Source organism: Paramacrobiotus metropolitanus, unplaced genomic scaffold (assembly GCF_019649055.1).
Source record: "Paramacrobiotus metropolitanus isolate TYO unplaced genomic scaffold, Prichtersi_v1.0 Parri_scaffold0000054, whole genome shotgun sequence".
Classification (NCBI taxonomy): domain Eukaryota; kingdom Metazoa; phylum Tardigrada; class Eutardigrada; order Parachela; family Macrobiotidae; genus Paramacrobiotus; species Paramacrobiotus metropolitanus.
In genome coordinates this window covers 917,209-937,653 of record NW_026570274.1, presented here as the reverse complement: position 1 = coordinate 937,653, position 20,445 = coordinate 917,209, and the positions used below count along the sequence as shown (strand labels likewise).

The 20,445-nt window shown below is 45.6% G+C and overlaps 1 protein-coding gene across 4 annotated transcripts; it reads right to left on the bottom strand.

The window, feature by feature from the left end:
• Positions 1-10,142: 10,142 nt before the first annotated feature.
• Positions 10,143-19,749, bottom strand: LOC129592592 (uncharacterized). 4 transcript variants are annotated; one of them, XR_008690998.1, is made up of 9 exons: positions 19,193-19,749; positions 19,008-19,106; positions 18,373-18,837; positions 17,111-18,301; positions 16,913-17,026; positions 16,627-16,852; positions 16,178-16,545; positions 15,688-15,775; positions 14,820-15,251 (listed from the first exon to the last, which is right to left on the bottom strand). XR_008690998.1 is itself a non-coding variant. In XM_055488665.1 (8 exons), exons 4-8 carry the CDS (start codon positions 18,167-18,169, stop codon positions 10,267-10,269), a joined length of 1,788 nt encoding a protein of 595 aa, XP_055344640.1. In that variant the 5' UTR covers positions 18,170-18,301; positions 18,373-18,837; positions 19,008-19,106; positions 19,193-19,749; the 3' UTR covers positions 10,143-10,266. The 4 variants fall into 4 exon arrangements, 3 of the variants coding, with proteins under 3 accessions (XP_055344640.1, XP_055344639.1, XP_055344638.1); XM_055488665.1 differs by lacking the exons at positions 14,820-15,251; positions 15,688-15,775 and adding an exon at positions 10,143-10,287; XM_055488664.1 differs by having other exon boundaries at positions 14,820-15,775.
• Positions 19,750-20,445: the final 696 nt, after the last annotated feature.

Sequence of the window (20,445 nt, the reverse complement as noted above, 5' to 3'; positions counted from 1 at the left end):
GAAGAAGAAGGATAAATCCCGGCGTTTAACCGTGGATTTCCGTAAGCTTAACGAAAGATTAATGGGCAGCAGTTACCCGCTTCCCAGAGTTGACGACATATTAAATGCCCTCGATAAAGCAACGGTCTTTAGCAAGATTGACTTAAAGAGTGGATTTTGGCAAATTAAAATCAAACCAGAAGATCGATGCAAAACAACAATGGTTGGCGAAGAGTTCACGTTTCAATACAAAGTCTTACCTTTTGGAATGAAGGACGCGCCTTCGGCTTTCCAGCGCGCCATGGATTTGACGCTTGCGAACATGAAGTGGAGGAACGTGTTGGTTTTTATTGATGACATTATTGTCTTCAGTAAAAACCTGGCAGATCATATGCGTGATTTACAGGAGCTCTTTTTGCGGCTCCAGGAATGCGGCTGGACCATTAACCCTGAAAAAACAGAATTATTTGTTAATTCGATTACCTTTTTGGGTCATACGGTCGACCAGTTCGGTATAAGTACGGATCCAGAGAAGATCCAGGCGGTTAAGGAATTTGGCCCTATAAAAGACAAAAAAGACATATTACGGTTCCTAGGTATGGTAGGATATTATCGTCAATTTATTAAGAACTTCCAAGAAATCGCTGAGCCGCTTCAAAAACTAATTCCTAAAAGAGTTACCTTTGAATGGGGAACGGATCAGTGCAGGTCTGTGGAACAATTGAAGGAGGCCTTGGTGACGGCGCCGGTCCTGGCCCGTTATGACCCGGAGGCTTTGTCGCGTGTTATTGTCGATGCAAGTACTATTGCTGTGGGTGCAGTCCTTATGCAATGTCCCAAGGATAAACCGACGGATGTGCCGACAAATTGGCGTCCTATCGCGTATCTAAGCCGCAAGTTGACTGAAACGCAGAAAAGGCTCTACTTCCCTACTGAGCTTGAGGCCTATGCAGTTATTTGTGCTCTTAAAAAATGGAAGCATTATTTGTCGGACTACCAGTTTGAAGTCCAGACCGATCACCAGGCGCTGGTCTTCCTTAATAATATGCGTGATGCCGCTGGCCGCCTTGGGCGCTGGGCGTTGTATATCCAGCAATTTAATACTAAGCCTGTTCACATACCTGGCAAAGAGAACGTTATTGCTGACGCCTTGAGTAGAAACCCAGGAGAGCAACCGGAACCCGACTCTGACGACTCAGACATCGAGTTTGACTATCGGCAAACTTACCCTTTCGCCGGTGATGCCGCGATGATCGAGTGTTGTTTCGCGATCCTGGAAAGGGATTATGTGGATATCCGCTTTGGGATGATGTCGGCCGAAGTTAAAGCCATTCCAGAGGAAGACATGAAAGCCTTTGATGAGGATAAGGTGCAGAAGTTAATTACTGACGATAAGGCTTCATACTGGGCTGAAGAGCAGTCTCGCGATGCGCGAATTGTCCGATGGCGGCTGCTCCTAGAAAATAAAAAGGAAAAGATGTCAGAGCACGAGAAATTACACCTAAATAAATTTGTAGTGAAACAGGGCGTTGTTTACTACAAGTTCGAATTAAACCGGAAGATCTATTACTGCATGTATGTACCTGTTCACTGGCGGCTTCAGTTCCTTCAGGATAACCATGATTCCCCGTTAGCAGCACACTTGGGCGTCCTGGCCACCTATAAAAGGATGTACAAGTATTTTTATTGGCCCCGTATGTTCGAGTCTGTTAAAAGTTACTGTGCCTCTTGCCCGGCGTGCCTTGCACAAAATCCTCTTGCTACGGCACCGGCCGGTGCTCTCCAGTCCAATCCCACCGTTCCTCCTCGGTTAGTTTGGGCAATCGACGTTGCTCCGGCTCTCCCAACGACGGAATCTGGAAACAAAAACATAATTATTGCAGTAGATTACGGGAGCAAATACATTGTGGCTGAGGCAGTTGAGAGAAATGATGCCGCCACATTGGCGTTGTTCTTTTATCGCCGCATTCTCACAGTCTTTGGCATGCCTGTACACATCACCTCAGACCGCGGCAGTAATTTCATGTCTGAGATGTTTCGGGAGCTTCTCGCTCTCGCGGGTGTTGCTCACGCACCGACGGCGTCAGGCCACCAGCAGGGCAATGGACTCGTCGAAAAACGCGTAGGGGAAATCAAAAAGGCGCTAGCGAAGTATGTGAACGAGCAGCAAAGTGACTGGGATATATTCCTCCCAGCACTTTGTGCTGCCTTTAACAGTAAGGTTGTGGAGCGAACGGGCCGCTCACCATTCTTCATGATGCACGGCACCGAGATGCGCTTACCGATAAATAACTTCCTGCCATTCGAAGAGGATTTTGTGATTCCTGCCCATGTATATGTACAGCAGATGCAGCGCGGCCTTGGTGAGGCCTTGGATTTAGTGAATGCTGAAGAGTTTCGTCATAAGCTTAAAGATAAAATTAGATATGATGCAAATATTTCACATGTATCGTATAAACCGGGGGATCAGGTTTTGGTATACGTGTTACATCGAAAAGTGGGGAAGAATCCATCCCTTATGCCCCGTTGGACTGCTGGATGGGAAATTGTGCGTCAGTCAGGGCCGGTGCACTATGTAGTAAAAAGTAACCGGCGCGGAAATGTCAAAACTGACACTGTACATGTCAGCCGTTTAAAGCCGTATAATTTCCGCGACGTCGATACTATTCTGCAAGACGAGCACTTACCGAAGTTGCTCGATTGTGTGGAGAAGGAATGCCCCGATGAGTTAGTTGAGGCGCCCGCGCCGCCGCCGGTGATTCCATCCGTTGATTCAGCATCGTCGCGCCTTGATGCTGAGTACGCTGAATATCTGGATAACCAGATGGAAGCGGTTCCATTACTTAAAACCCGCTCCGGGCGTGTGGTGAAACCTGTGGAGAGATTTATTAATCAGAGCAACGACAAAAAACGCAAAAGAGACCCGTCGGCTGATGCTAAAAAGCGCAGGGCCACAAGTGATAGAGAACCGGCTATTCTGAACGTATCCCAGCCGGGAGGGGGCCAATCTGAACTAGTTGCCCCGGTGGCCAGTGATACTTCGCCAATTACCTGTAACGCAATGGAGATTGGGCCGGCGCAGCCAGCAAAAACTTCTGCTGCAGTTATAGAAGACAGAACTCTCCCAGTTCCGGCTTGGGCACGCCCAATTGAGCAGTTCTGGCCACAAGGTGTAATATCCGATGACGCCCTTGATAAGCAGGAATTCTGGAGGTATCGCCAGATGGAGTGCAGTGACATGATGTTGTGGGACGCCGTTGTTGATGGAGATTGTACTCTCGAGGAATCTGCATACGCGGCCTGGCATCTCCCTCTAGTTCTGAAAGTAAAAGGCATTATCTGCCATTACGGCGAAAGAGAGGATATCCAGAAGAGAATCCCTAAAATTCTGATACCGTTTCAATGGCGTAAAATATTAGCTGAATCAGTACACCGTCGGTTGCTTCACAAGTATGGCAGTACCATTTCGCCATATGATTACTTATATAAAAACCTTCGGTTTTTCTGGCCTGAAATGAAGTCTGATTTAGCGAAATTTTGCCGAATTTGTACCTTATGTAATCTGGATTAAAAGGCCGAGCGGCCGTGCAGATTTGTACATTTATTTTATTTTTATTTTTATTTTATTTTTGAACTCTAAGGATTGAAATTTTTACTCTCTGCTGCATTAAATTGCCTGGAAAATTCCCAAACTGTTTGTACGTACAGATTGAGTGTGCGCGCAGTCGCCATTGGACACTCCGCGGTGACGTAGTTGCGTTCGTTGCCCTTTCTGCACATCAGCTGTGCAGGGAAAGCGCTTTTAGCTGGCCGCAAATGAGATTTTACCTGCAAGATTAATGTTAGTTATCAATTCGCTTTCAGCCTCGTCTGAATTTGCTCTCTTTCTACACTGAGTTTGTGGCTTAATTACTGTATATCGCTATAATGCATCGCCCGAAAGTGCCAGCACATCATTCCTTCATGCATGAGGATACCACGAGCTCCTCGGAAGATTCGGTGCAGGTTTTGGCAGATGTCTCGGCCGAAGTTCAGCCGCCAATGTATCCCGATCCTCATGTTGGATGGCCTGAACCAACATTTGAATGGTCCCATCTCATGGTGGATTGTGGCCTTCGTCCGTCTCCGCACGACTATGCTCGTGGAGGAAAGAGTTATATTCCCCCGTCTGGTTTGATTAATTGTCCCTACAATCCGGACAGAGATTATGTGGAGCTGCATCCTGAGACTCGATTGCGTTTTCGCGGCAAGATTTACCATAATGGATCGGAAATGACGGTGGACAAATATAACCGTTTTGTCCACACTCTGGATCTGTCAAAGGATGCACATTATGCATTGCTGCGTTACCTGCGAGTGGACTTCCGCCAAGGATGGCTCATTGGGCAAATCGTCTGCGAACTTCGTCGGAACTTCGGCATTAATGTGGTGCGCAATCCTGTCGAGTTTCTCACTGCGTTGGATTATGTCCCGGGGGAAACGGGAGACCATGGTGCCGTTGTTACGCTCGTGGACGCGTATAATCAGCATATCGAGGAATTGGTTTCCAATATTGACGAGGATCACCGCTTGGAAGCAGAGCAGCGTTATTTCGATCGTCTGAATGCAGCGGACCCGCGCTCGTCATCCCAACAACAGCAGCAATTGCAACAAAGTCGTTGGCTGTTGCATGAAGGACAGGAGAAGCGTGGCCCGGGCAAGCTGGATGCTTCAATCGCCAAACGCCATCGCCCACGCCGTGATGACGACGATGACAATATGGGCGCTGCTGTGTAACTCCGTTCTGTCAAAACAATATCCGAGTTGGTTCTTCGGCTGTTTTGTCCTCCCAGTTATTATTCTTGCAATAGCTGCGCACTATTTTATACAGACAGAATCGTCCTTTTCAGTTATAAACTGCTTTACAGCATTCTTTATTTTTAGTTTTATAGCTGGTTTTATGGCATAGCCCGCTCCGCTGTAAATTGAACTGTTTTGTAGCTTACCTTTATTCTCTGGGATTCGGATTTGGCGTTTTAAATAAATCAGTAGACGTGTGTCTTGTTAGAAACCGCAATTCTGTGAAAATTCAAACCCAAGATAGAACTTTCAGAAAACTGTTATACAAACGCTAATCTGATTAAAATCAAAGTCTTCACGTTTGAACACGCACGAAATTAGTACCATGGCAACCGCCCGTGTGTTGTTAAATGTTAGGGCAGTGCCAGTCACATAGTGCACAGTTGTTTCCATCTGCACAGCTGCGGTGTGTCAGCACTTTTTTTTTCTCTTGCTCAGACTCGTTAGCTTGTTTCAACTTGCGCTTTTTCAGATTTCTAAATTTAGATCGCGGTTTATCCGTCTAAATTCTTAAACTTCTAATCCCTTAACCCCCAGTCTGAAATGGACTTAATGAACGGCACCTTCGGTTATAAGAACTCTTTTGGCCGTATTGTTTCTGACGGGTTCGCGGAAAAATTGCGCCGTAAGTACCTTTTTGTAAGTATCAATTCCTATTGGGTTGTGTTGTATCGCTTCGATGTACAGAGGACTGCTTTTTGATCATGTTTCGCTGTTCTGATAGTTGAAGAACCTGAAAATTATGAGAAGCTCGTCGATATCGAAGAGCGTATCATCCGGGCAGACGCAACTGAATTATATTATGTCGAAGTTGGGATCTGGCCAGGTCCTGACACGTTGATCTGCCGTGCAGCCGCGGACCGTATTCGGGCGGGTATGAATTTACCGCCGCTGCCACCAAGACCGGAATCTCCGCGCACTCGCCGTCTTCACGCTGGAAGCTGAAGAGGCTGAAGAGAAAAGCGCATGGGAAGAAGAACTCTGCTGTGTCGACTGTGAGAATTTTGGCCCTGGTACCTGTGGCCGCATTCGTTGGTCTGAGCCTGAAGTTCAACAGCCGGCTGAACCAGCGGCTGAAATTGATGAACCTGTCCCGGAATATTTGGGGATCTGGCAATTGGAGGATTGGAAGAGCCAGACTTAGATCTTGCATGACTGGTGGGCAGAGAACAAGCTGGATTTTCCGGATCCAGTCAAATGTCTTGCCTGTGGACATGCTGTGGGTGGACGAAGACTTCGGCATCATCCAGAAACCGAAGAAGAACGCAAGCGCATTTTGGGCAGCGTCATCCTCTGCGTGGAATTCCCACTTTTGGAAGTGAGGACTTTTGTCGATCGGCCGTTTGTGTGTTTAAATTACAGCTCGATGATTTAAAGTATGGGCCATTTGTTTAAATCTCTGCTGTTCTGTGCCTCTTCCGCGTTTTTAATGCTGACTCAGTGTGGCATGCTTTTGGTGTATAATTTTTCAGCTGCCGCGTTGTGAATGTGTTAAATGAACGCTGTTCTGCTCTTTTAATAGTTGTGATAGCAGCCCTAATCGTTAAAGGCTCTGTTTTCGTGAAATCATTAATACGACGGCCTTATGGTCATAATTTTGCTGATGATGTCGTATAATTTTTCTGGTGTTAAAGAGTGTCAAATATTCAGTTTCGGAATTAAAAGTGTGAAGTTCGGATATCTATCGCTACATGCAGCATACGCATTAACTCCGGTGTAATGAGCTGACGGCGGACCTACCGCCGGGTGGCACTCTCATTTAATCGACTTCGCTGGTTACGAAGTATGCGGTCGCCAGTATGGGCGGCTGTCAAACTCCTATCCTGAATGTATCCCATTATGAATTTTTATTTTAATTTAATCATTTACAATTACTGTGATTTTATTCCGCTGATTCCGCTGCCTTAAGTTTATTTGTGCAATCTGTGATACTGTGGTTATTTGTCAAATCACGATGACTCCTCCAGCTTCGGAGAAGAAGAAAGCGGCCAAGCAGGCGCTGGAGAATCGTGTTACGGCATGGACGGAGACTGTGGCGCAGAAGATGGCCGACCGTACTGATGCTCAGCAACGTTTTGAGCGTGGCAGAATTGCCGTCAAGGAGGCTGTATCCAAGCTCCCTCCTAAGATTCCTTGATGTGGCATTATCTGGCGGACTTTTCGATGTGGATTTCGCCACTATTGTTAGAATGTCTGGTATTTTGTGTGAAATGCCTGAAACATCGTTCACGTCTATGATCTCCTTGCCTTCATTCTTTTATGTGTACGCTCATGCCTCTTTGGAGATCTCATATTGTAGATTTATGTAGCGTTTTATCTTGTATTTTTATTGTTTTGCGGTTAGTTTTCTCCTTTATTCAGGATGCGTTTCGCACATACGGGTTGTACACTGTTTAGCTGGTACATTATGGTTTTTGCGCTTCGTTCCGCAAGGCACTTTTGTTGTTTAGTTACTATGCGAGTTGCGGCCTTAATAAAGTCTAGGTAGTTACCGTCCGTGCTGTCTGTTGGTAATTTTTGGACAATGTAATGCATAACCGCACGAGGATACACTTTCGTTAGGATGTTGTACGGGTTTTTATGTAGCTGGCTGCCCAGGTAGATTGCTCACTGGCACATTCACTATTGCCTGGTGTTTGTGTACGCTTTCGGTGCTGACGTTTTTCCAATATTTTACGTAGAGCGACCCCGCTAGTATAGTAGAGGCTTCCGTTGCTTCGTCATTGGAGGTCGGAGGTTCCAGTCCACATAAAAACGCGATTTTGTAAATATCCTCATTTTTTGGTCTTTATTTCATGAATCGTTACATTCTTATTCGTGGGATTTAAAATAAGGAATATTGGGTGAATCGCTGTTGAGAGGTGTTAAAATGAACACTGCAAGCGGTGTTTTTAACATTATTTTTGTCGATGACTCCTGTAGTCGAGTGGTCCAGTAAAGAGGACAATACCAGGCGAATCCGTTTACCTGTTGCTGGTCCTGGGTTCCAATCCCTAAAAATCAAAAGCATTTTCTTAAAACCTTCTTTTTCGTGTCTAAACTTTTGCATTTGGTTGTACTTACACATTCGTTGTGATACCGTTAATTCCTTATCAGTTTTCAGCGAGCGGCACATAGTTGTACAGCCTTTCCCGTGCGGATTTTCGTGTTTTGCTGTGAGACTTCGTAGTGTAGTGCTTGTCCGCCTTGTCTCCGCTACGACTCGGTCAATTTAGGGCCTTGGGTTCGAAACCCTTGCAAGTAATGCACATTTCTTAAAACCTTCTTTTTTTGCGTTTTATAATGTCACAGTACCATCGAATACGTATTACGGTTGACCGCTGTAATTTTATGTTCCTCTCCGATGAGCGAATTCAAAAATGACTGTCGTAGAACAGCGTAGTATAGTGCTTTGCACCGTTGAACTGCAGCAAGGGGGAAATGAAACGGTTGCGGGTTCAAGTCCCTTACAGCTAATTTGCAATTTTGAGAAACTTACTTTTTTCGTTCTATATTTTTGTTTTCGTCTTGGGAAAAGTATTGTCAACAGTCCCCAGAATGTCAGAATTAAACTCAAAGAGCTGGGCGTAAAATTGTATACACACTCAATGGTTAACATTGCACTTGGCCGTATGTTTGTCTGTATTCGAATGACTTTGTAGTTCAGTGGCTATGAATGATGGCCATTCGCCTCATGTTCTACCTCCTAAACGGCTAGTCTTAATCTCAGGGTTGCATGCTGCATGTTAAAAACTACATTTTTTCTCCCTGCCCTACATTTTTGTACTTTTGTGGGATCAAGAGTAATCGTTGGTGCCTTATTGCAGTAGGGTTAAATATACACGACATGGCGCTTCCGGTGTTGAATCTAACTCGGCTAAAGCGTAGAGCACCTCGTGGCGTAGTGGCTAGACTGAGAATCCATACCGACCCGCTTCTCGCAAGTCTAGAGTTCGAATCCCTAAAAGTTAATCTGTTTAATTTACAACCCTCTTTTTCGGTTTTATATTTTTAAATTTATATGCAGTATTATGTTGGCTTCGAGATCGCTAATTTTACGGTCACTCCCGACGAGCGAATTTTAAGTTTAACTTCGTAGATTGTAGTGGCGTAGTGCACTGAACTGTTGAACCACAACAACAGGTGCAATGAAGGTTGCGGGTTCGAAACCCCTTGAAATTAAATTGCATTTTCTAACATCCTACTTTTTGTTTCTATGTTTTTACTGTCACTCTTATGGAAATATTTCCGTTGTCGGCGTGAATTCTGCGATCATGATAGTGGTGAAATCCTAAAATTTATCAGCTGCTGTAGCGGTGAATTTTCATGATATTGCGAATTTTCGTAGAACAGCGCCTCTAGTGATTGCCAAACTAAAAGTAAAATGTGGTATAGCCATGCTAGCGTATGGGCAAGAGCAGGATTTAGTTGTCCACCTAGATGCAAGGTTCAATCCTGCGTGAATACAAATTTTGCAAGTTTTGAACGTTCTTTCAATTCTTTTTTACTTTTCCTTGGTGGTTTCTGTAACCTTGTCCCCAGGATGGAATATTACAATTGTTTTTAGCATTTGATTCACGGTTCCAGGTGTGATAATTGATTTTAAGCTGCTAATTTCTCACTCTGCACTGGAATTCACTGTTGTTACGGTTGCGCATTCTGTTACACCGATTTTATTGCGGTTATTCAAATGCTGCATAAATCCAAATTAAAAACCCGAATTAAGATCTGTCCGACCAGCAAAATTAATGACTATATGAGAATCTGTACGGAATTATGAGAATTGCCTGTTAAGACATTGATGAGATCAACTCAACGAGATTAAAAGATTAAACGGAAGAAACAAAAGTCGGCCGAAAATCAGATTCAAATTATCAAACAGCCGCGGGAAACGCATTATACGCATTCGTTACAGCACTGCTATTTAGTCCAGATCTAGATTCTCCTTCGCAGTCTTCAAGTTCGCAAGACGTTGTTCTAGAGCCTCACGGATATACGCGATATGTTTAGCATCCATCGTCGCTCGAGCCTTCAGCGTGTTTACCAGCGCCTTGCAGTTATCCATAATATCCTTCTCTCGTTCAACTTGTTCTAGTAATTTGTCGATTGCGTCGGGCTTTTTAATAGCATCCGGTTTTGCAGTGCTCACTTCATTGTCAGGCTTTTCGGCCTTCTCCTTGGTCTTCTGGCCTTTCTTTTCGGTATCCGTATTCTTTGATCGGGGGACATATTTAGGACGGCCGCCCATAGCTTTTAGTTGAGTGAGCGTGATAATTGGTTCTCTCTCAATGCGTCCGTCTTTGCTAGCCCGGATTACCAGATTTACGTTGGTGGTGTTGTTCTTCTCGGGCTCGATTGCGTCCAGCCGCTCCATGACGCCATCGACAACCAAATCCCCGTCTTGTCCCACGTAACCAAAGCTGCAATCGGCGACATGCTGTTTGGTCTCCTTGCCGTTTACGATAACCTTCATAGTGCCCATTTTGATATCTACAATTTAAATCACTCTGGTTAAATTACGACAGACAACGTGATTTCCAGTAGGCGGCGTTGCTGTGCTATTTTAAAGTGTAAGTATCAAGAATGCTACTTCGAAAAATACAGAAATACTCACTGATGGTCTGGGCCAGAGTGGTGCAGAGACAGCAGCCGCGAATGCTTCGTAGCCACAGGTCGATGCAGCTGTCCACGAAAAGATTCCCGTAGACGACGACGACATGTTTCTGGTTAACCAGTTGGCGCAGCCCGCGCTCCAGCCAGTAGTCCACGTCCTGCAGATGTACGTCGAACGTACAGATCCAGTGTTGGATTTCTGTGCGTGACATGGCATATCGGCCGTGGTAGAGGATTACTCGAATCATCCGACGAAACTTGCTAGTTGTGTCGATTACCTTCGTCTCTGGATCACGGTTATTCTTGACTTCTTCGGCCACTTCTAGACGAAACGTCCATCGCGGCTCATCTTCTTGAGCAAGATTCCAGCATTAATAGCGTCGCCAAGGAAGAAATCCACTCGTTCTTCCGTGAAGTCATCATGCATTTCCACAACGAATTTCTTGATAGATGACATGTCCACATAATATCCCGTAATGTCAGCCTCAAGGATGCACGCGTGGGCTGCCGTATGCATCGCCAATTGTCGACGGTCTCGGATGGTTTCGTTTGGCTGTAGAGGCTCCGCCATGGCAAACTGAACCGATTCGCGAGTTCGTCCCTTCCAGTATTCATAGTGGGCAATCGCATCTGTTTCGGGCGAAGGTAACGGCTCTCCAGTTGGCCCCACAGGCTGTGCTGACATGATGCTCGGATGATTAGAAATGATTAAGATAAAATTTGGCGAAGAGAAACAAGCTAGTAATAAAATGAAACAGAAAACCCGTCACCGTGAAAGGATAAATATTGTTGGGTTCTTCGTTTTTATGAATGAACAGCTGATATTTTTCGTGCAATGTACCGGTATTTTGTCGTCTGCCAGCCGCCCTGATATGGCCATGCTATCGGAAACTGCGCAGTCTCTGGTCTGTGTTCCGAATATTTCCCAGCCGCGTGTTTTGATTTTTGGCTTTCCTTTTCGTATCCTTTAATCGTCATGATTTGTATGTTGTATTAAAATTTGGTTTTTGTGGATGAAATTTACAGATCCCGAAGAACAATTGGTCTCCTGTGTGTTCTATGCAAATAATCAAAGTGGGGACAAAATTCGCAAAACCGCTGGTCGCCTGTCAACCGCCTGGTGGTATACTCGGTGAATTTTGAGTTCTCGGCGTCGGTGCCAGTGTAGATTGTCTGTTGTGCTTTTTCTCTGCACTTCAGTTTCTCAATTTTCTGAACCTGCTGGCATCGTTATTATTTGTTTTCCCTGTCTTTTACGATTAATTTGTCATTTTACGTTTTGAGAATGTCGCCTCCTGCAAAGAAAGCGACTGCGAGGAAGACTGTATCGCGTACACCGCGCCCGAGTCGTGCAACAGCAGGGATTAAGTTTTGGTTATTCTCCGGACAGCGATGAAGCCCGTTCTTCATCGCGTGTCACTCGATCTCGCGTCTCTCGTCGTACTTCCGCGCAACCAGTGTTTTCTGCGCAATCTTCTGGGTCATCGGGATCGGTGGAGTGAAGCAGAGGCTCAGCAACCTTCAACGAGTTGGGCAGATGCAGTAGTCAATGCTTTGCAGCGCCGATATGATGCACAGCGGCGACGCACAATCTTACGACGCAATGCTGCTGTGGTTCGCCGTCAGGCCCGCCGAGGATTATTCCCTGCTAGCCCTGACGTTGAGATCCGTCAGCCATCACCGAAGAAACTGCAGACGCAGGCGGAGAGACAGCTGGGAACTCCAGACTTGACAGAAGAAGAGCCATCGTCTTCCGAGACTCCGTCTGTAAAAGCAAAGCGAGGTATTGCCGTGTTTGCCGTTGTTTTACTGTAATGTTGTGGTTTTTCACAAGTCTGAATTCTACCTGTGGTGTTTCTCGTTACTACACTCATGAGATACGACAATCGTTGTCATGTCGCTTCATTTCTGTTTTGTTGCTTCTTCTGCCAGTTTTGCAGTTGATCATGGTTAAGCTTTGCTTGCGTTCATTGTCGTTTCAACTGTGTTTAGACGAGGAACATCTGCGCAAAGGCGGAATTCTTTATGTGCCGTATAACCCGGATGCACCACGGCCGGTCTTCAAGACCAAGCAGACGGCTCGCAAACGAGCGCATTCCGGAGTATTTCCACGAATGGCTATTGCGGACAAGCAGGGTGAGATGGTTAGTGATTACCGAGGCTTATTTTCCGGATTAAATCGTTTCATCGATATTATCCTCGTTTATACTTATCGCGGTTTTTGTTTACCAACGGAGCTCTAATTAATCGATTTGATTTGTGTACCATTACACGGTCCCTGCCCACGCCTATCGCCTTTGAATTGCGTCGCCAGTATTTATATTTCAATCCTGTTTTGTTCGTTGTTTGAAGTTCTGGCCAAGCATCAGAAAGCGGATGCAGTTGCTCGTCAAGCGGTTGATGCTGCTGCCGTGGAAAATGCTGAACCGCAGCCATCCACTTCTGCTGGACCATATAACTTTCGCACTCGTGGGCAAAAGCGCAAGTACAAGGAGGTTTCACCGTCCTCGTCTTCGGCGCCAAGCGAAGTATCTGTCTCGGATGATGGTGAAGATCGTGAGGATCCTTCGGCGGTGTTATCCCCTGAGCAGAATGCTGATGTCGAAGCTGACGAGAACGTTGATATGGAAGTTGATTGTGACGATGATGATGGATCTGATTTTGAGAAAATGGATGTTGATCCGCTGCCGTCTCTGCAGCCAGTTGCCCCGGCTGTAATGCCTATTCCGGCTGTTGCGCGTGAGGATTCACCTGAAATTGCGGAACCAGCAGTTTTTGGTCAGCATCACCCGCACTCCGATGAACTGTAATGTTATTGTTGTTCACTATTGCTCTATCTTCGTTGTATTCCTTTTGTATCCCTAGTTTCTCCAATTCATGGCATGATGGTTCCTCTTATTTTATATTTGCAGCGGTATTTTTGTAGTATGGTATTATAGTCTAGAGCACAACGAGAATTCTTGCCCTTCAACTTTATTCTCCAATTTTACGCGCTCTGAGTCATTGAACTGGTCGTTAATGTTTTGCCGCTGTGCCGTGGCTATCAGTGTTAAATCTCTCATTGTACCTGGATAGATCTGATTTTCTGATTATGTTGAATTAAAGGGATATAGCGCGAAGCGCTGATTGGCTGTTTTTCTTACCTGTGTGGAATCTGCCGCAGTTTAAAATTTCGCTTCCGCAGACAGGTATAAAATCACTTGCGCGTAGTGTGCAGAAATCGGCATTGTGGATTTTTCATTTCGGCCTTCTGGCATGCTGGATTTTCACTGTGTGTAGACTGTGATTTTGACGCTTTTTCTCTTTACACTTTTAGCGTTAAAAGGTCACTAGTTTTCATTAGTTGGGCATGCCGCCTATTGATCCTAACCGAGCTTTTGATAAGCTGGTTGACGCTATTTTTCATTCATCCTCCAACCAGCAACAACAGTATAATGCCGGTTATAATCACCGAGGAAGGGGTGGAGCCCGTGGTGCTTACCGTGGCAACTTTCGTCCGTACGGCCGAGGAAATCATAGGAATTTTGGAGACAATAACTTGCGTCGTGGAAACGATCATTGGCGTCGTAATGGCCGACCTCTGGGCGCACCGGAAGTTATTGAAGTACCTGATGGAGACGCTCACCCAGTTGCTCCAGTGGAAGCTGCCGCCGCAAACATGGAGGTTGACGACCCGGGCAACCAAGCAGCGAATGCACCGAATCCGGTCCAGGGCAACGGAAATGTGGCTGCAGGTGAGCCCAATGGTTTCAACCCTGCTGTCAATCTACATGGCCCACCAGCCTTGAATGCTGTTCTCGTTCCCCCGGCTGTCATTCCACTTGTGCAGGCCCCGGCTAACGCTGAATTTCCCGGTCTGCCACCAAATGTTTTGCCGCTACCTGAAGTACCGATTGTCCGCGATGCCCGCGACCGTTCTCCAGCTGATCGCCCACGTGCGCCGTCTGCGCCTTCCGGTCCTGTTGGGTCTGCCGAGCATAATTTTGTGCCTGGTTATTTGGCTCAACAGCAGCAGCGGGAATTGGATGCTGATCGCCGACGTCAGATGGCTGCGGAAGTTTCTCGCCGTTTGGATGCCGCTGCATCTGGCTCTGGTATTACTGGTCTCTTTTCATTGGCTCCCAGTGCTGGCAAGTAACCTTGACTCACCTTTGACATTGACCTTGGTTGCTTTCTTTGATCTCATATTGTTACTGGCTTTGTTGCACTGCCTTGACTTTTGATTTTGTTGTCTTTTACTGGTTTACATTATTGTATCAGTGCGCTGGTAGATGGCACTCACCATTTTGATACGCTTATTTGTAGCTTGTTTGTTGTTGTTGACATTTGTTGCTATACGATCTATTTGTAGTACTCGAGAATTCGTAAGAATACTACTGGTTGGTTGATTGGGTGCTTTTGCTGTTTAATCCATAGTTCTACAAAATCGCACACAATCACATCTAAGATTTTACTTTCACAATTAATAAAGCTTTATGCCGTATACTGTACATAAAACACCATCTAAACTCAAGCGGCACCATGTCAGTAATTCATAGTTCGCCTTCCTGGATCCTTGGACCTCCGCCCTGCCAAACCCGTGGACTTCCGGATGCCTCTTCGCCAAGGATTCCACACACTAACTCTCTGGAATCGCGGCGTACAGTCACATTGGGCATCGGATGGACGCGTGGATTGTGCGGTGGATCGGGATCAGGATGGATGGAAGTGCACAATCGCACTGGGATGTTGCGGGATGGATTGTTTACTTTGGCACGGCCAAGCATCGTTCGTGGGGGTGACGTATGGGAGTAGGATCATACGCCGGATGTACGTACGGATGCTGACTGTCCGCCTTCCACCTGCAACATAACGGATAATCTAGTCAATCAATGCTGTGATTTGCTGTTCTCTTTTACTAGCGATGTATATGATGTCATAACGCGAAGTCTATATAAGTTCTTGTGATGCCTAATATCGGTATCAGTAGTCTGAGATTTACTTCTGAGACTGCTTTCTGATTACAATTTCCTAGTGTTGTGAACTGTGATGTGAATTGGATAAAGAGACAGCAATACTTGTTCCTACGGAAGTGCATAGTCGTTCCCGGATTATCGCTTAGTATACAGGTTTGCTCGTGACACAATCGTCCTAGCTCTTGCCGATCCTCACAGGACTCACGACCGGAAGTTGTGGTTAGCTCGTTCCTGAGGGATTCCTGATCTTCTGTGTTCCTGATTCGTTCGTCTTATTTCCACCTTAGTTCTTCTGTTACAGTTTGAGAGTACGAGTGCCTACCGATTGAGCATTACAGGCGTGGAAGAGTAAAGATTGTTCATGGAGCCTTAACCGGCGTGAACGCTTATACACGACAGGATGTAACAACCTAAAACAGGTACGTATAACAGTTAATTCATCATTCAGTTTAGAGCATTATTATCTTTCCATTCGACCCAAAACACATAATCCAGCGGACTAAAGTTTAAGTGTTTCGTTTACTCCGGCTTTCGCGCTACGATGTCGCACTGACTCTGACATATGTACTTCATCTCTCAGCCCATGTGGTGTACAAATGTCCCAAAATATTGTAATAACTATAATATAGTTATTACAATATTTTGGGACATTTGTACACCACATGGGCTACATTTGTACACCACATGGGTATGATATTATCATACCTTGTGCAATACAGTTGTAGATTAAGTGTGCCATACCATTGTATGCTAACAAACTGCTTAAAAATGAGCTCACTGTAAGCCGGTCCTATCAAATTTGTAGCACTCACTGTGGGCGGCAGGTTATGAGCATCGGCGTGTCGCCTCAAATCGATACGCAGCTGTGACCTTTGTCCGTTGTAGAACGTTATAATGCCGATATCTTGTGAAGATGGCCTTCTGGCTTCTTCGTCACCCCTGTGGAGAAGATTGGACACTAATCGTGCGATAACGTGTGCCTCGCCCATGTTGACAAAGGATGTTCCACTTCCCGCTAACTCATCATTCCGCGCCAAATCCACAAATACCATGGGAATATAGCCGTTGACTCTCCCGAAAAATCCCTTGCTGGTGAGAAAATCGTGCTCTTTAATGCGATGGATATTTGTGGAGAATGTGTAAATTTCATCCAAAATGCTGGAAGTAGATGTCCGGTTTACTGCAAAGCGTCAGGAAAATTTTTACCCGTGCAATGGACACTGAATATAACTGAGTAACAAAACAGCTTGGGAATACTCACAAACACCATCATCATCCACCAGCTGATCCTCGTAAGTGATCTGCGACACCATCATGGAGATGGCCGGATGCATACGGTACTGCTGGGTCAGTGTAACGCGAACATTAGCTGGACAGTGGTCCGCTCCCCATAACCTTTCAAACAGCGACGTCATTAACTGGGATCCCTGCAGATTGGGGAAGCGTACGACCGCCCCGAGCTGCTCTGCGTCTCCAATTAATATCAGCTAATATTAAGAACAGCAGGATTAGCCACGGGGGAAATGTTTGCAGTGACATACACGAACCTTTTCGCACGCTCTCGTAATGGCAACCAGACATTCCGGTTCCATTCCCTGCGCCGCTTCATCAATCAGAACATAGGGAAAAGAGACCTTGGATAAGCAGTTTAACCCTGCACTCTATAAAACATTGAGCGATCTGAAGATTACTCATTGCAGAGAGGTCACGGGTAATTTTGTTTCAATACATTTACCAGTTCTTACGTTGCATGTTGTGCACACAATTTGTGCTTGTTCCACACATTCCAGTTCAAATCTACGAATGCGCCAAGGCTCCGGTTCGGAGAAATCAGGAAATTCTCTCCGGAACTTTGAGTTTACGGTGTATTGTTCAACATCTCTGTTTACGCATGCTATGTCGCGGCCATGCGGGAGCAGCCTGAGGATCTTCAGGCCTCTATCCGCAGTCGCTGTTTTCAGCGTAAGGTCATCGATGGCCACATTGCTAGGGGCGCATACGAGTATTTTTGCCAGTGGATCCTGTAATAAACTCCGGATAATTGCAACGGCCGTTTTCGTTTTGCCGGTGCCGGGTGGCCCTTGGATTAGACTCACAGGGTTAATCAATGCCATCTGGACAGCTTCTTTTTGCTTGGCGTTCAGTACATTATTAACCGGGAGATGTTCAGCGTTAAAACAAAAATTCCGGAACCCTAACACAGATTCTTCGTACTCCGTGTGGAACGGCCGCGGTGCGCGATTGATGCGCTGCGTTGTTGTGATGGTGCGCAAGGGTGGGGCTTCGATCTCGTTTACCTCTTCCTCAATTTCCTCGTCAGCCACATCGCTGGCATGCTCTGCGACCGAGAACTGGCGAACAGAAATACCCGAATCGGCGGAAGCCGATGAGCTCGCAGAAGTTAGTGCTTCATCTGCAAGCGCCCAGCGTCCCAATACAGCATCCAGAACTTGAGGTGACATGCACATACTGTCGTTCTGCACTTTATACAGTGCTTGCCGCATTCGCCAGAAGTGGATGTCATTGTATACCAACTGCACTGTTAATCCCTCGATTACACGGTCACCTTCCGCATCCACTGGTTTAAAACAGTGGATGATGATGTAATCGCCATTATCTGCCAACCTTCTGGCTGATATGGTCGCAGCGCGATCCATTAATTCACCGTCCGCTTGTAGGACTGGAAAAGTAATGTGCACCAGTTGACCTTTCTCGAGAAACTCCGAGAGGACGCCTTGTGGTACGAACACTTCGATGTCCGTATTGTAATCGTTGTTTATCCATTCAGCGCCTACTTTGCGCATCGGTGGCAGCGATTCTATGGTACCCTTTTCTTGCCGGGATAACTCCAGCACTAACCGGTTCCAGTGCTTCCAGTAGGCATTCGTATTGGCAAAGTCATCCCGATGAGAGCTGTAAAAATCGTTTATCTTTTCCTGCAAAGCGATGCCAAAGTTTTTGTATCTTATATTTATCGTACATGACGGTTATCACTGAGGAATTTTACCTTCCATTTCAGAAACTGCCTTTTAGTTCCACGGGGATTAAAACGCCAGAACTCTTCCAGAACGTCTACGGTTTCTTTATCTAATGCCAATTCTCCCCATAAACCGCGCTCCGACGCAGCCTTTTATCGTCCATCACGGCTTGCGGAACATAGGGCAGAAACCAGGCAGAAAGCCGTATAAAGAAGGATGACTCCGCGGACTGTTGCGACTGACCATCTTCCGGATGCGCAGCAACCAAGGTGTTCCACCGGCCTCGGCCTACCAAGTCTCGGCCTACAGCATGCTTCCGGCACCACGTTTTCCGTTTGTTAAATGGTTCGGAACGGCTTTCTACAGCCAGTTCAAAGATATTGCGCACAGTACAGGTTTTCCGAGAACATTTAGGCTGATACGGCTCGGAGACGTTTTGGGGATACACGGAGATGATCGTATGCTTTGATTTCCCACAATGAGCTATGATATGGCTGTAAAAGAAGCGGATAGTTTATTATATGTATATACAGTAGTATTATTCGGAATCCGTTATTTTAGTCATTTCTCCATAAACAGAAGTTTTTCTCGGTCCAAAGTTTACCATGTATCATTGTATGCACTTTATATGCAGCTTTTTTTAAAATTTATTGTACACTATCACCTTTTGCCCAAACCATCTCGGGTGCCATTGCAAAACCATTTCCGGCAGTTTTCCGCGTTGCAGTAAGCCAAAAACTGGCGTAATGTTAATCCGCAGTACCTGGACAAAAAAACATAATGAAAAGATATAATGATGAGGAAGATGTACGCAAACAGAATGTACGAAAGTTTGATATTAACACGTACGCGCACTGAGGTACTGTAGCATCCGTCCTAACCGGCATATTTGATAACAGCTTTCAAAGGTACTGATGTCTGCAACACACCGCGTGTTCTCAAATCCGAATTGGGTAAACTGGGATACAGCGGCAGAAATAACTCTTATAAGGCAAGCTCCATCAGTCCTAGCAGAACGGCAACAGGCATTTCCGTGCGAGTACAGAAAAAAAACGGTTTGGCTTTTCTGTGTAATGACAGGCTGGGAATTTATTGATGGCAATAGGAAGTGCGTCAGACGCTTGTGGCGGCGCGCAATCATACGGAGATAGATGCATAAAAAACCTGTTTCGACAAATACCTATTGTGACAAGAAGTTTTCAAGAAGCCGCAGCTATTGCCGGAAACCAGTCTGAGCTCATGATCAGTTAGTATCGTAGACAGCTTCAAGTATACAATTTATCACGTGCACGCAATAAAGTCCTTAACGAGCTTCATTTAAATTCGAAGCGTGATTCATGCACGTTGGGTGGTAAGATGACTAAGATCAAATCAGTTCTTTTGCTTTAACAGCTACTTCAAGTCTAGATATAAAAAGAGATGGGTACTTTAGGTTGGACCTACTGCACCACCTTATAATTTGCCAATGCAGTTACACATTCCTGATGATGATTATTGCGGATTCCTCTGCATCTCTAGTTGAATCGTTTTGAATTGCGTCGGTAAACAAATTACTGCTGAATTGTGGAAACGTTAGTACAATATTGATGTATATGTCGTGGAACAAGAGTCCGTTATACTGTACCCTGTATCACAAAACCCGGAAGACGTTGTCAGGCAACCGCAAGCGTAATAAATAATAATCGATGCAGCTTTCAGTTCTATATTTATTTCAGTATTTCTGTTCCGTGTACTTTTACGGAAGCAGCGATCTTGTTCTTCCGCGCAATCCTATTTTGTAACTTCTGAATAAAAGACTGAAATGTTAGTGTATTAATCATGTTATCGACAGGTGCCCCGAAGATGATTTTCAGACGAAATTAAAAAGTGTAGTGTGTATGTCCGCGAAGTGAAAGGGGTGCAGGAATTTTCCTGCCCTCCGGTCAGTGACTACATGTACATAGCTTAGTGAGTAACATATCGTATATGCAAGACCTTATACATTTTGTCGTACAGATACTGTAGTTGTAACAGCTGCAAGAAAATTACAACAAGCGCGTTAGATTTGTAGCAGACGGTTTACTCAACTGCTCTTACGCAATCGTCATCCTCATATTTGTCTG